At 46.7% G+C, this 13577-nt stretch overlaps 1 protein-coding gene across 7 annotated transcripts in view; it reads left to right on the forward strand.

Moving 5' to 3' along the window:
* The window catches only part of TSC2 (TSC complex subunit 2), a 33797-nt gene that overhangs the window by 15150 nt on the left and 5070 nt on the right, over positions 1-13577 (forward strand). For 2 of the 7 annotated variants that reach the window (XM_069869951.1, XM_069869953.1), the window contains exons 25-34: positions 2135-2266; positions 4157-4321; positions 4646-4798; positions 5226-5338; positions 5727-5948; positions 6726-6941; positions 8590-8658; positions 10796-10956; positions 11311-11813; positions 13074-13149. In XM_069869951.1, the coding sequence (XP_069726052.1) occupies positions 2135-2266; positions 4157-4321; positions 4646-4798; positions 5226-5338; positions 5727-5948; positions 6726-6941; positions 8590-8658; positions 10796-10956; positions 11311-11813; positions 13074-13149 (1810 nt within the window). The remainder of the gene's footprint in view (positions 1-2134; positions 2267-4156; positions 4322-4645; positions 4799-5225; positions 5339-5726; positions 5949-6725; positions 6942-8589; positions 8659-10795; positions 10957-11310; positions 11814-13073; positions 13150-13577) is intronic. The other 5 variants (XM_069869952.1, XM_069869954.1, XM_069869955.1 and 2 more) reach the window with 5 other exon arrangements.

The following is a 13577-nucleotide window of genomic DNA, read 5'->3' on the forward strand; positions in this document are numbered from 1 at the left end:
CGATGATCTCAAAGGTCTTTTCCAAACTAGAGATTCTATAATTGGTCCGTAACAACTATTTAAACGATTGCCAGATAAATTGTTATGATTAGCAACCCCTATAAACCTAGAGAGGCAATGCTGTGGTTTCCCATGGTGTTATCTGCCAGGTCAGTGCACTGGGTGGCAGGCAGCTGCCTTCTGTGCAGCTCAATCCTTTTTTGAATCCCAAAGCCGTTATGTCAGTTTTAAGCAAAGCCTTGTGTATTTAGAAGTCAGAATGTATCTTGCCAGCAGTATCTCAAAGTAACATTTGCCAGGATAGGAGAACATTCCTTAGAAAGCATCCAGGGCTTCTCTGATGTCCTTTTACCTGCAGGGCTTGCCTGAATTGGTTCACTTAACTTGCTTCAGTGTGGATGTGCCTTAAGCACACGGTGGCGTTTGAACCCCAGGGGAAAGTGCCTCTACTTTAACTGCAAGGCTCAGCGAGTGCCTTGCAATGAAGAAACACCACCCCTGCCCTGATGCTACAGCTGTAAACCCTGTTTTGTGTTTCATCTCTCCCATCTCCTCCTCTTTCGTTCAGAAACTTGGAAGAGAAGCCTTTTGATACTTGTCTCTCAATTTAGAATTTCAACTAATCTTTTTTTTCCCCAAAACCTGTTAAATCCTACCAGGTTGGAATACCACTGTACCTAAAGGCTTCTGCTAACGGTGCTGGATCGCTTTCCACAGCAATCTCTGCTAAGGAGTGTGGGCTGAGCTCAGGCAGCAACCCCAGACACTGCAATGGCAGGATGCCACGGCATCTGAGTCTGTCTGAGCTTGAGTTCTGGCCAAACAAGAGAGAAGATACCTTTGAGCAGACATGTTTCCTTGCTTGAGAAGCATCTGTGTTTGGTTTTCACTCTTTAAGCCCAAAGAAGCAGCATTTCTATGCTCTAGCTGAGGTGCTGGCTCTTCCAGAGATAAGGATCCCAACGGTTCCCAAGTTTGCTGAATGGTGTGATGTTGGTGTAGGGGATTATCTCAGAGTATGGCCTGTGCTCTCTGCAGTCACAGCTCCTGTCGTGGCCATGATTGATCTGCCAGAGGCTGCTGGGAGAAGGGCAAATAAATTCTGATCCCTCCAGGTGGTGATCTGAAATGTAATAATTCATTGAAAGAAGGATAGCAAATAAATCACGTTTATAAAGAGCCAGAAGGGTTAAATTAGTATCTGCATTTTATATATGGGGATGGAAGCTGCTGGACCAGCTGTTATGTCCAAATTAGTGCTGAGCCAGGCATGTATCAAAGTTGTGATTAATTAAAGTGCCTCTTAGATATTAATTGCTGTCATCTCCCACGTGTGGTTGGCACCTGACTGTGCAGAGGCTGAGCTCCCTTTCTGTTCCAGCTGAAAGTCGAGCGGGTTACCTTGAGCTGCCTGAAATAATAGCTTGTTTAACAGCACAGTCGGCAACAGCCAGGAGGGCTGCTTTTGTTTCCCTGCCTTCTGCATGGGCAGTGTGAGGTGGATCAGCCTCGTTCAGACAGGTTGAGTCTCCCCCATGGCCTGGAGCGGAGCTAAGGGCACCTCTTGGGTGGTTTGGGGGTTCAGGGCAGAAGTTCAGGTGTGTGCAAGCCCCACAGAGGCTGACATAGTCCTGTGTCCCTTGGAAAAGTGCGCTGCTGCCTGGATTGGCAAAGCATTTTTGGGTCTGGTCTTCGGGAGCAGCCAGGTTTTGAGCCATGCTGAGGCAGTGAGCTGGGGGCAGCACAGGAGGTAGTGGGGCTGCACAGAACTTCTCGGGCTTGCGAAATCTGTGCCAGATCAGCATTGAGGTGCTCTCGCCTTTGTCGAACAGCGCGGTATTCCAACTCTCATTCCAATCAGTTTTTTGTTTCAGCTTGTACTAATTTCATTTGGTTTGGAGCACATTTAAAATCTTATTTTCAAAATGTGGTTTGTCTTTTTAATGCTTTCAGCTCTGCTTGTTTGTACCTTTTAATTTTTGTTTTCCTTTTTTTTGGCATTTGTTTTATTTTCCATCACCCTCCGGGATCCCCCAATATTGACCCTGTGACCTGTGACTTTTCAACCTACATCCCTACAATGATTTCCTCCCTTCCTGTGACCTCTTTTGGGGCTTGGTGCTTCTCCACCCAGTAGTTTAAGACTAGCCAAAAATGCAAAGCAAGGCTTGAATAACTCTCCTCCAGTGAAAGAGCTGAAGGAACCCTCTGCAGTTGATGCCTTCCGATCCCGCAGCATCAGTGTGTCTGAACATGTGGTCCGCAGGTAGAGGCACTTTAAATGGGGAGAATCCAAGAGCGACTCGGCACTTGGAAATTTTACTGTGAGGGTGGGTGGAAGTAGGGGGGATTTGCATGCGGGGGATGCTTGCATGACTCTGTTACGCAATGAAAACCTGGCCTTAGCCACAGTCAGGGGGTTTGGGAAAGTATCATGGACGTCCCATGGTCCCAACACCAGCTGTTGGGTTGTCCCATCTCACCCTGCGCTGTGTATGGTCACTTTGCCCTGTTCTCTGGTGCTTTAGCAACAATTTCTATTTGTAAAGTAAAGATGGTGAAGGAGGAGCAAACAAATGAACAAAATCCATGCAAAAACGAAGGAAAAAGGTTGCATTCTGTGTGAGTCCTGGTTCAAACTCAGCAAAACTGGAACAGATTGTCCAGAGAAATCATAGATGCCCCATCTCTGGAGGTGTTCAAGGCCAGGCTGGTTGAGGCTTTGAGCAACCTGATCCAGTGGGAGGTGTCCCTGCTCAGAGCAGGGGGTGGAACTGGATGGGCTTTAAGGTTCCTTCAAGCCCAAACTATTCCATGATTCTCTGCAAACCTCAGCCCATGAGCAGTGCCTTGCCCAAGGAGAGGCACTGATACTCCACAAACTTCAGGGTCTCTTCCCAAATGGTGAGGAATAGCTCTGGCTGCAGCTTGGGAATTGTCCTTTGAGGCAAAGGGAGTGGACCAAGTATTCTGGTCTGAAGTATGATGCTGTGAAAACTTAAATTTCCTTTTTGTAGGGCAGCAAAATGAATACTCAGCCTGTATGAGGCTCTCCTTTTCACCACTAAAGAAATGTTTCGATCGCAGGTGTTGATTTGCTGACAAGAAAGATGAAACAATTTATGCAAATCTTTAAAACATATTTGTGCATCACTTCCCTTGGGCGCAAAGCTACTGTCTGTGAGGTGGTGGTTTAAAGTCTGAAGGTGTGTACCTCCCTTGGGAGGAGTCACTGTCAGCCCAACGTTATTTCCCGTGGGTTTATTTTTGACAATAACAGTTGGTATTTGGGGCAAAGACACTGAAGTAACTGAACTGTGAATGCAACTCTGGCACTTCATTCTCCAGTATCCCCACTAACCTCTTAGATTTCCTTCTCTTGTATCTAGATGTAAATGATAGCAACTAAAAGTGCACATAATTACCCTTAGTGGTGCCAGTGAAGTTGCTACATCGTAAAACTTTGGCTGTACCCCAGCTTTGTGTTACATTGGCATAAGGACTCATCTGTATAAAATATTGCTATCCAAATATTGCAGTTGTTTTGAACTGCATCGGCTTGGCTAATTTGAAGGCAGAGTTGCTCTCTATTCTTGTGCCAATTCCCTGTTCAGAGTGCAATTTTTTTCTGTTTCAAGTTAAATCAGGTTGTGCAGAGCTATTGAATTTGAGCAGAAAAATGAAGGGATGCAACAGAGAAAACAGCAAACCACAGGCTTCTAAAGTTAAGCCTGGAGTGCCAGGATTTCTGGCTCATGGGCGACACATTGCCTGGGAATCGGTGGAGGTTGTGGGTCGCTTGCCCTCCTAACAGACGAGTGGGCTCAGAGCATGGTGATGCCTCTCAGTATTTGCTTGGTGCAGTTGCCCATGGGCCACCCAACATCAGACATTGCTGGCCTGTCCTATCCACCTGGCTGGTGGACATTTCGATGTTTCTCAGCCTCTCCAGTTAAAATGCACTTTCTGCAGTGACAATTTATGGAGTGCGGCATGGGGCTGATCAAAAAATACATCGTCCTGGGTGTGGTGTCTGGCATCCTCTCTGATCTGGCACGTGCATGTATCGCAGGTTGTTCTGCATCTCCCTCTCTTTCGGGTGTCAGGGCTGAGCATTTCACGATGTGATCTGTCAGTTGGAAACATTCTTTTCCAGCCGGATACAAACATCCATCACCAGTTCCAGCCTGGGCTCTGCAGATGAGAATTCAATGGCTCAGGCTGATGACAACTTAAAAAACCTTCACCTGGAACTCACTGAGACCTGTCTGGACATGATGGCTCGATACGTCTTCTCCAACTTCACTGCAGTGCCTAAAAGGTAGGGGTCAGCCCATGACCACGGGAGAGGGAGTGGTGTTTGAGGTTCCTATTTCACTTCATTGGTGGAAAATTGAGGTGCTGGGAGGCCCAGGCTCTGATGCCATTCCTTGCAGATGAAATCTGGCTTGGCTAAATGCGGGGTTAGAGAAGTTCTCTGGAATGCACCAGCCTTTTCCTCAGCCTTGAGTTGTGCAGGAGGAGATGATAGAATGGTTTGGGAAAAGGAAAGCAGGCAGTACCTCCTACGTGGATACATAAAATAAGCTAAGTGGGCTTTCTGCCCTGTGCCTGGGAGCTGTGCTCATCTCCGCTGTGTTTCTAGGTCTCCTGTGGGTGAGTTTCTGTTGGCTGGAGGAAGGACAAAGACATGGCTGGTTGGTAACAAGCTGGTGACCATCACTACAAGTGTTGGAACAGGGACAAGGTCCCTGCTTGGCCTGGACTCTGGAGAGCTCCAAGGCAGCACAGAATCAAGGTAAATTTTGCTCCCATTTCTCGAAACTTCCACCTAACAGAGTCACTTAAATCAATGTTAGTCTGCAGAATCATAGAATGGTTTGGGTCAGAAGGGACCTCAGAGCCCATCCAGTTCCAACCCCTGCCATGGGCAGGGACACGTCCCACTGGATCAGGAGCTCCAAGCCCCATCCAACCTGGTCTTGAACCCCTGCAGGGATGGGGCAGCCACGGTTTCCCTGGGCAACCTGTTCCGGGGCCTCCCCACCCTCATCGTGAAGAATTTTTTCCCAAGATCTCATCTAAATCTCCCTTCTTTTAACTTAAAGCCATTAAAACCATCTCTTTACGTTTTCCACTTAGCAGAAAAAGAATTGTTTATTTGTCCATCATGTCTGATTCCTCTCTCAATATTGTCAGTATCTCTTTCTTTTTTCCCCCCACAGTTCAGACCCTGTTTTGCAAGTGAGACAAACTAAAGAAGCTCCAGCAAAACTGGAATCTCAAGCTGGGCAGCAGGTTTGCAGAAGCTCTCGCAACAGAGTCCGATCCATGTCTGGTAAATTCCTATCCTGGAGTCCTACTGTCATTTCTGGGTCTGTGTCACACACTTAAGTATCCAAGTGCCTTCTGAAGAGACCCGTGTCACAGCTGAATTGGGAGTCTGGACCTGGCTGCCACTGTGGCCTCAGGCGCAGTGTTGCTTCTCCAGCTTAGGTCTCCTTGCAGGAGAGCTTTGGGGATGGGTTAAGTGGTGAGCATTTGTAGTGAGTATAACCTGTGTTTGTTTAAACTCATGGCTTATAAGAAGCATCTGGAAGCTGATGGTCTCCTAGGTTCCTAGGAGAACTGCGAGCACAGGTGTGAGAGGAGTTAAGGACTTAACTGCTTCTGAGATACTTTTCATCCTAGCTAAGCAGGGCTCTCCCTTTTGTCTGTTTTGCCAGGTGGTCATGCCTTGCGTGTTGGTGCCTTAGATAGCTCAGCCTCCCACTTCCCCAGTGGCTCAGCTTCCCAAGGGACACAGAGTCCTCCTGCTCCTGCATCTCGATCAGAGAAGACTAGTCCTGCTCCACAGACGCCTCTGCAGAAAGAAAAAGCCAACCTAGCTGCATACGTCCCGCTGCTGACCCAGGGATGGGCTGAAATCCTTGTGCGCAGACCCACAGGTATCTCTACCTCAGTGTGGAGCGAGCTTTGTGGGCTTGCTAAGAAACCAGAACCTTGGTGAAGAAGAAAAATCCATATTGAGTTGCGAATAGATACCTTTATTGCTTACTGCCTTTCAAATCTAAGACATCTGATACCTGGTTCTTCGAAATCGCTCTTTAATTGTTTAAATCTACAAAAGACTTGTGAAAAGATTGAAGCAAAGTGCTTAAATTTGGCTATAAAGTAACTGTTAGAGAAATAGAGCCAGATAATATCAACCCTACCTTGTGTTTCTGCTCTGTGGTCATTCTTGAAAATCCATCTATTCTGTGTTTTAGCTTCCCATACAGGATTTGAGATGGATGAGGCTTAGAACAGCTCCCAGTTCTGTCTCCATTAAGGCAGGAGCAATGACACATTCAGGGTCAAAACTGATGGATACAGATGTGTTATCTGGCATTAACAGGGAATCGCCCATTTCAGTTGAGGTTTTTTTCATGAGAAAACTTAATTAAACATTGATTAAAATACCTGAGTGTTTTGGATGCCTTTTGGGAATCTGATGTTGTAATAAGTTACCAGAGATGGTTTTTGAAGAGCTTGAGGCGAAGTGCAGAATACTGGGAGCTACCTCTGAAAACAGGGAATTAACCAGGTGCTTCTCCCAGAATAACTGAGAACTTGACCCGTTTTCATTTTTACTTGAAAAATCCAAAGCAACTTGTGCTTTTTTCAATGTAAGCTTTCTGGAGTTGGGGAATACTTACTGCTCTTCCCTGCTTTTCTCCTTCCAGGTAACACAAGCTGGTTGATGAGTCTGGAGAACCCACTCAGTCCATTTTCTTCAGATATCAACAACATGCCCCTGCAAGAGCTCTCCAATGCGCTCATGGCTGCGGAGCGTTTCAAAGAACACCGAGAAACAGCTCTATATAAATCCCTCTCTGTCCCTTCCTCCACCTTGGCCACTGGGACAGCCAAACCATCGCTCCTCCAGCGTTCCAACACAGGTGAGAGACACCAGGCTGGTAGTGTGCCCAGCATAGCTGTCCCTAGCCTCTGAAAGTCTTGGAGTTACTGCAGGTCTTCTAGAACAGTGAAGCTGCTAGCGTGAAGAATAACAGCAATGAAAAAGGGAATCAGTTCTTGTCCCTAGTGAAAGATTCCCTTCCTCCTTGCTTCTGATGTTCCATCAGAAAAGTACCTCTCTTTCTTGAAGTAAAGAGCAGAGAAATGGAGATTCTTTGGAGGAGCAGTGTGTTTCCTGATGCCTTTCCTAAGTGCAAACGAACAGAGTTGCGGATCTTTTTCCCTTTTCCACTTGTTTGGGGCTGATCTGGGCATCCCACGTGTGGATGGATCTTCCCATGCAGCGTTTCCATTTCCATTTGTCCTCAGTTTGGGAGTTTGTGTTGGGCACCGAGAGCGCTGGGTTCCTGGGAAGTGGCCTCCTACAAACCTCAGTCAGTTGCCACTGTCTGTAACAGCATGAGATAACAGGGTGCAAATCCCGTTGGCTGCGGATTTATTAATCTCTTTAAAATCCTGCTTAGTATTTAAACTAGAGCAGCTGCATCACCTGAGGTCCTTTGATGGCTTTGTTTTAATGCAGCAGCCGGGGCTTCTCACTGTGTTTCCTTCAGTGCTAGTTCCCTTCTGACAGAGCTGTGGATGCTGGGAGTTGGCATGACCCACTGCTGAAATTCTTAAAGCTTAAATCCCTGCTCAGAGCTCTCAGTACCATCTGACCCTGAGCTCTCGGCACTGCTAGCACCATAGAAACTCAGCAGTGTAACCACAGTTAGAAGCACTAAAAGCAGATGAGGCTTTTCTGGAGGTGTTAATTGTCCGGATTGTTCAGATCTGGTAAAACTGTGAGTTTTCAGGGTTGTTTTAAACAGGGCAGGAGGTGATTTTAGGATTTCAGAATGTGTAAACACAAAATCAGAGTCAAAATAAACTTACCATCTTTAAAAAAAAAGGTAAATTCTTATCCCTGAGCACTTTCATGACTGCTGTGAATTTGTGGGGTGCAGGTCATAACTGATCAGTCGGAAGAGGCACCCGAGTGCCACTGCTGTGGCAGTCTGCAAAGATCATTCTGGCCACCACATTCTGGTTAATGCAGCTTCCCCAGCCAACTTTCCAGAGCTGGTGTTTAGGGTGTTTTGAAGGCATTTTGCTGTCAGACTCACACACACACGTGTTCTTCTGCTTTGGAGGTTGGAACTATGGGAATCTTTGTCCATATTTGTACTCCTCAGGCTCTCCTGTAGGTTTAGAAGTGCTCTTTTGCCAGGAATATGTTGCTCAGGAACAGTTCAGGTGGTTTCCTGTGTGTGCCAGGGTATCACTAAGGAATTTTCTATTCCTAAAACTCCCAACACTGCATTCTTCCAAGAGAGCAGCTCAAGTCTGCGTTGTTTGAATGTGTTTATGCCTCCTTATCCATGTTGAGACCTCATACCCTTAAAGAATCCCTTTGGCACCCAGTGAGCTTATCCCAGCTTGTTCTTTCCTTTGGTTTCATTTATTTATTCATTTATTTTAAAATAGGCTCTTGGTTACATTTTAAACTCTGTGCTTTTTAATTTTTTTTTTGTTTTCATAGTCTCTCCTTCCTTTTGATGTAGCTGCTCACTTGGTTTCCCTTTGCAGTGGCCTCTTTCTCTTCCATGTACCAGTCCAGTTGTCAAGGGAAGTTGCACAGGAGCATATCCTGGGCAGGTATATTTATATATCTTTAAGGAAAAAAAAAACCAAACAGTATTGCCATAGAAAAACACCTGATTCATAGAAAATGTACCCATCATACTCCATTTTCCCTTTCCATGTCTCCTGTCTGTACCCAGTCTCATTACTGTCAACAAATGGGATCTTGACTAGCATGAAGAAGTCCAAGCCAGATCCAACATTTGCAAGCGCAGATGATTTCTGAAAGCAGCTTTAGGTGTAGCTGAGGTGGGCTGGGAGTCATGAGGCAGTGTTAAAGGACCTGTCAAGAAGTCTGAGTGGCTTAATTAATTGAATTCTTTGTTTTCAGCTTTATTTTACAATTGGCTTTGTGTTCTGCTAAATATAAAAGCTTCCAGTTCGGAGAAGAGCATAGTCTGTTGCAGGACAAGCTCCCTGAAATGCAGTCCATGCTACTCAGCCCACGGGAGTTGGGGAGAATTGGACACAGAACAGATAAAATGCGCTACTATATATATATATATGTTTGACATGACAACAGATGCTGGTTAAAAGTATTTTAAATTAAAAAAAATATATATATTTTGGGTGAAAACTTGTTAAATTCCAGCTTTTTGGAGGCTCCATGGTGCTGTGAAATTTTCCTTTGCTTAAGTAAATTGGCTTTGTAATATGAAGTGGAGGTCAAATTGCCTACCTTATGAGCACATCTGCGTTGCTTTGATAATCTGCAATACTTTGTGGTTTTAATTAGAGGGTTGAAACATCTTTCTGCCTTCGTTCCTCTCCTGGAACATTCTCCGCAGAGCAGCAGGCTGTCCTGAGCCACTGGTGGTTGTTGACACTGGCCTCTTGTAGTGACACAAAGATGCTGCGGTGAAGCATTTCTCTGTACTTCTTTCTGCTCCTATTATTCTGTTCCCACCTAACGAGCAATTAGCGAGCGCTGGCATTGTTTCAGAGCACCAGCAGGCTCTCAGTAGTACAGGAGGTGGGGCAGCTTGGAAATGCTAAGTACGTGCAGGTGTGTTCTGGCTTGGACAGCTAACCAGATCAGCACGTGTTTGGGGGTTTTGTTGCATTATTTTTATTTAGAAGGTATGTGTGTGCAATGCTAACTCTTAATTGCTTCTTTGAAATAACTTTGGTCCTGCGAGCTGAAATCAATCCAGGAAAAGCTGCTTTAGTGACTTTTTTTTTTCTTTTTAAATTTTGCTGATTTTCTTTATTTTCGTGTGTGTGCTAATTTTTTGTTTTATTTTATTTTATTTTACTTTGGAAAACAAATCTTGGCCTTTCAGATTGGTCTTCCAGTCCCTTGTGTGCGTAATGGGTAGCCTCCTGTTCTCCAGCCTTTTCCTCAGGACAAAAAAGCAAGGCCGGGAGGAGCCTTTGGTCAAAGTCAGCCCTGCATCGGGGTCACTGGAGTGTAGACAAGGTTAAAAGCTGCCCCAGCCACCTCCTCCACCACAGGCAGGGCTTCCAAGGAGCTTTCTTGTCAGTGTGGTTTGCTGAACCATTTGCCTGATCCCACGCCACATGCAGGTTTCCCAGTATTGCTGCAGTGCATGCGTTACTCTTGCTCTCTCGTCCTCCCATATGTCTAGGGCTGAGCTGGTTTGCTTCTCCTGAGACATACTAGGAAAACTGCCAAACTGCAAGGAAGTGGCTCCTAGGAAAATTCCCCATCTCCCTCTAGGCTGCTGCACGGCACAGGAGCGTTGTGTTCCAGCACAACAAAAGCAAACTGTATTGCACATGTGCACAGAGCCAATGTCTTCATTGCCTGGATGATGATGAACCTTTAATGCTAGAGTTGTACTTCGTCACATCTCTATAGTCCCTGTCTGTCCTGGTAACCCAGCACTGATGTACAAGGTCCCATCTCCTCATTCTGTCCCCTGCTTGTCCATCAGCAGCAATTGGAAACTTATTGTGACCAAAGCAGACGCAGCCTTTTGCTGTGAGGGTAAGGCGGTCAGTTGTTCTATACAAAAGGGGAGCCAGGAGCAAGTCTGACATGATGAGAAACCAAAGCACCCGAGCACTCGTTCACTACGGCCTTCCATTGAGATCCCGTAGGGAAAAGGCTGGTACTTCAGAGGAGAGGACGGGGGCCTGCCGGTCTGAGCCTCTCTACAGACTTCAGTTCTGCCTTGTGTCTCGGTAGAATCAGCCATGGTGCTGGAGGAGGGCAGCCCTGTGGAGATGGAGCTGAAGGAGACCGAGTCCCCGGTGGAGTCTCCAGAGAGTGAGGACGTTGAGACTTCATGTTCTGAACCACTCCTGAGTGAGGAGAGGTTTGGGAAACCCCAGGAATCTTACAGCAGGGTAAGAAGAAATGTTACCCAGTTCCATCCTGTGTGATGAACACGTATTTAGACACACGGGAGGATTTTCTGGGCTCAGGTGGGTCCCTGGTGGCACCCTCTGAAAGGACTCGCTAATCATTCTGAAATGCATGTGTGGCCGTGACAGAGGGTTTGGGTGGCTAGAGAGGGACTGCATGCAGAGCAGCAGCAGTAAATACCTACTTTAGGCCACTCGTTGATCCGCGTTGCTTTGTACTTGGCACCTTTCTGTTCATCTTTCCCTGGAAGTGTCGGGATGCCTCAAGCGTTACTGTCGTCAGCTTTTGTTTTGCATGTCAGGAAAACTGTTCACCTTTGCTTCTCCTTCTTGAAGTCCTCCTCAACCTCCAGCCAAGAGGAAAAATCTCTGAAGTCAGAAGACCTGGTGGAGGGTGGAATTCCCATCGGGAGAGTCCTGCCATCGGAGGATGGCCGAACGCTGGAGGAGCTTTCCTTCCAGCCATCCCAGCCCCTCAGCAAGTCAAGTTCTTCTCCTGAGCTACAGACACTGCAAGAGGTCCTCAAAGATGCCAATGGCAGAGAAGTAACGAGGAGGCTGAGCACAGAAGTGAAATCAAAATCCCAGTCTGGGAACCTGGAAGGGGAAGGGCTGGGCAGTTGGCTGGGCAAGGGCGAGGATGCCAGGGCACCAGGGTCAGGCAGTTTGGATGGCACCGGTCCCGTCACCTCACCTTGCTCCCCCTCTGGGCACCGGCCACGAGGATACACCATCTCTGACTCGGCCCCATCCAGGAGAGGAAAAAGGATCGAGAGAGATGCCTTCAAGAGCAGAACAGCAGCCTCTAATGCTGAGAAAGTACCTGGAATAAACCCGAGGTGGGTAATGGGGCTTATCTGGCAGTGGAAGTGGTGAGCTCAGAATTGCTGGAGCCATGGCTGGGTTTGTTCAAAGTGGTCTGGTGGGTTTGTGGGATCTACAGAACAGAATCTGATTAAAAAGAAAGATTTGCTACCTGTTTTTTCAGGACCTAATGCAGCAATGTTGAACCCATTGCTGCCAAGTTAACTTTGTGATTTAGGAAACGGTTCTCTTAAATGGTTAAAGAATAGATAAATAGTTTCAGCATGTTGGTGAGGTTGCGTCTTGAATACTGCACTCAGTTTTGGGCCCCTCACTCCTAGAAGGACATTGAGGGGCTGGAGAAGGGGAATGGAGCTGGGGAAGAGGCTGGAGAACAAGTATTATGAGAGGTGGCTGAGGGATTTTGGAGTTTTTTTTAGCCTGGAGAAAAGGAGGCTGAGGGGAGACCTCATCACACTGCAGCTCCCAGAAAGAAGGTTGCTGTGAGGTGGGTGCTGGGCTGTGCTACGAAGCAATGAGATAGGATGAGAGGAAATTGCCTCAGGTTGCTCCAGGGCAGATTCAGATCAAGGGTTACCGGGCACTGGCAGAGACTGCCCAGGGAGGTGATGGTGTCCCCATCCCTGGAGGGATTTAAAAGATGGGCAGATGGGGTACTTGGGGGTGGTTTAGTCATAGACAGGTACAGTTGTACTCAATGATCTCAAAGGTCTGTTCCAACAAACTGTTCTATGATTCTCTGTTGTTAATCTGCCCCAGTTTAGAGTCCAAATGCACGTATGGTTGAGTGCAGGCCACCTCGAGTTCACTTTGCTGTGAACAGGATGAATTACTGGCCCTGCAGTTCAAGAAACATATGTGCAAAAACACTGAGAGGGAGAGAAGAGGCTGTGATAACTGCTTCTGGAACTTTAGGTATTGCCCAAAATTGCTTTATGAGACAATCTTCATCTTATTGAGGGCAGTTAAAATGATCCCCTGGCTCTGAGGCCGGAGCACGTTCCTCCTCCTCTGTTCTGGGTAAAGATCAGCTTTTGAGTGGGTTTTTTGTGGCTGTGCTGTGCTGTGTGACAGCTGTTTGTTCTGTGACAGGGGTTTATTACAAACTGCAGGCAGTCCAGGCACCTAAAGTGTCTCTGAAAGATGAATAATACCCTCTTAGTTTTTTAATTGCTCATCTTTTATTTCTGTACATAACGTTCTTACATACAGCAGGTCAATAAGGACTTAGTTTTTATAGTAATGGGACTTTTTTTCCCTCCTCTCTCCCTTAGCTTTGTGTTTTTACAGTTGTACCACTCCCCGTTCTTTGGTGATGAGAACAACAAGCCCCTCTTGTTGCCAAATGAGGTAGGCAAGAAGTTTTTTTTAATTCTTGTAGTTAATTTTTCTAACCTCATTACTTGTTTTGCACATAAATGATGGCAGTGGATGTCCAGCTCCAAGGGGATGGGTTACAGGTGGTTCCTATGATGACAGTGGGTGTCCAGCTCCGATGGGGTGGGTTAAAGGTGGTTCCTAGCAACACCGCTGCAGATGGAAGATTGTCTGTTCCCCAGTCCTGGTGGCTCCCAACTTCTGGCTCTGGATCGAATTTGAGATATTGGGAGGCTGTGCTGCTGCTGTTACAGAATCCCAGCTGGGAGTCAGGATGATTTCTGCTTTGGGTTTTTGCTGGGTGGAGGAGTGCAGGATGAAAGCCGAGCATTGGGCGATGCTGGCAGAACATCACTGGGCAAACTTGTCGACCTCCATGCTGCTAGAGTGGCCAAAACCCT

The sequence above is a fragment of the Phaenicophaeus curvirostris genome, chromosome 16 (genome assembly GCF_032191515.1).
Source record: "Phaenicophaeus curvirostris isolate KB17595 chromosome 16, BPBGC_Pcur_1.0, whole genome shotgun sequence".
Classification (NCBI taxonomy): Eukaryota; Metazoa; Chordata; class Aves; order Cuculiformes; family Cuculidae; genus Phaenicophaeus; species Phaenicophaeus curvirostris.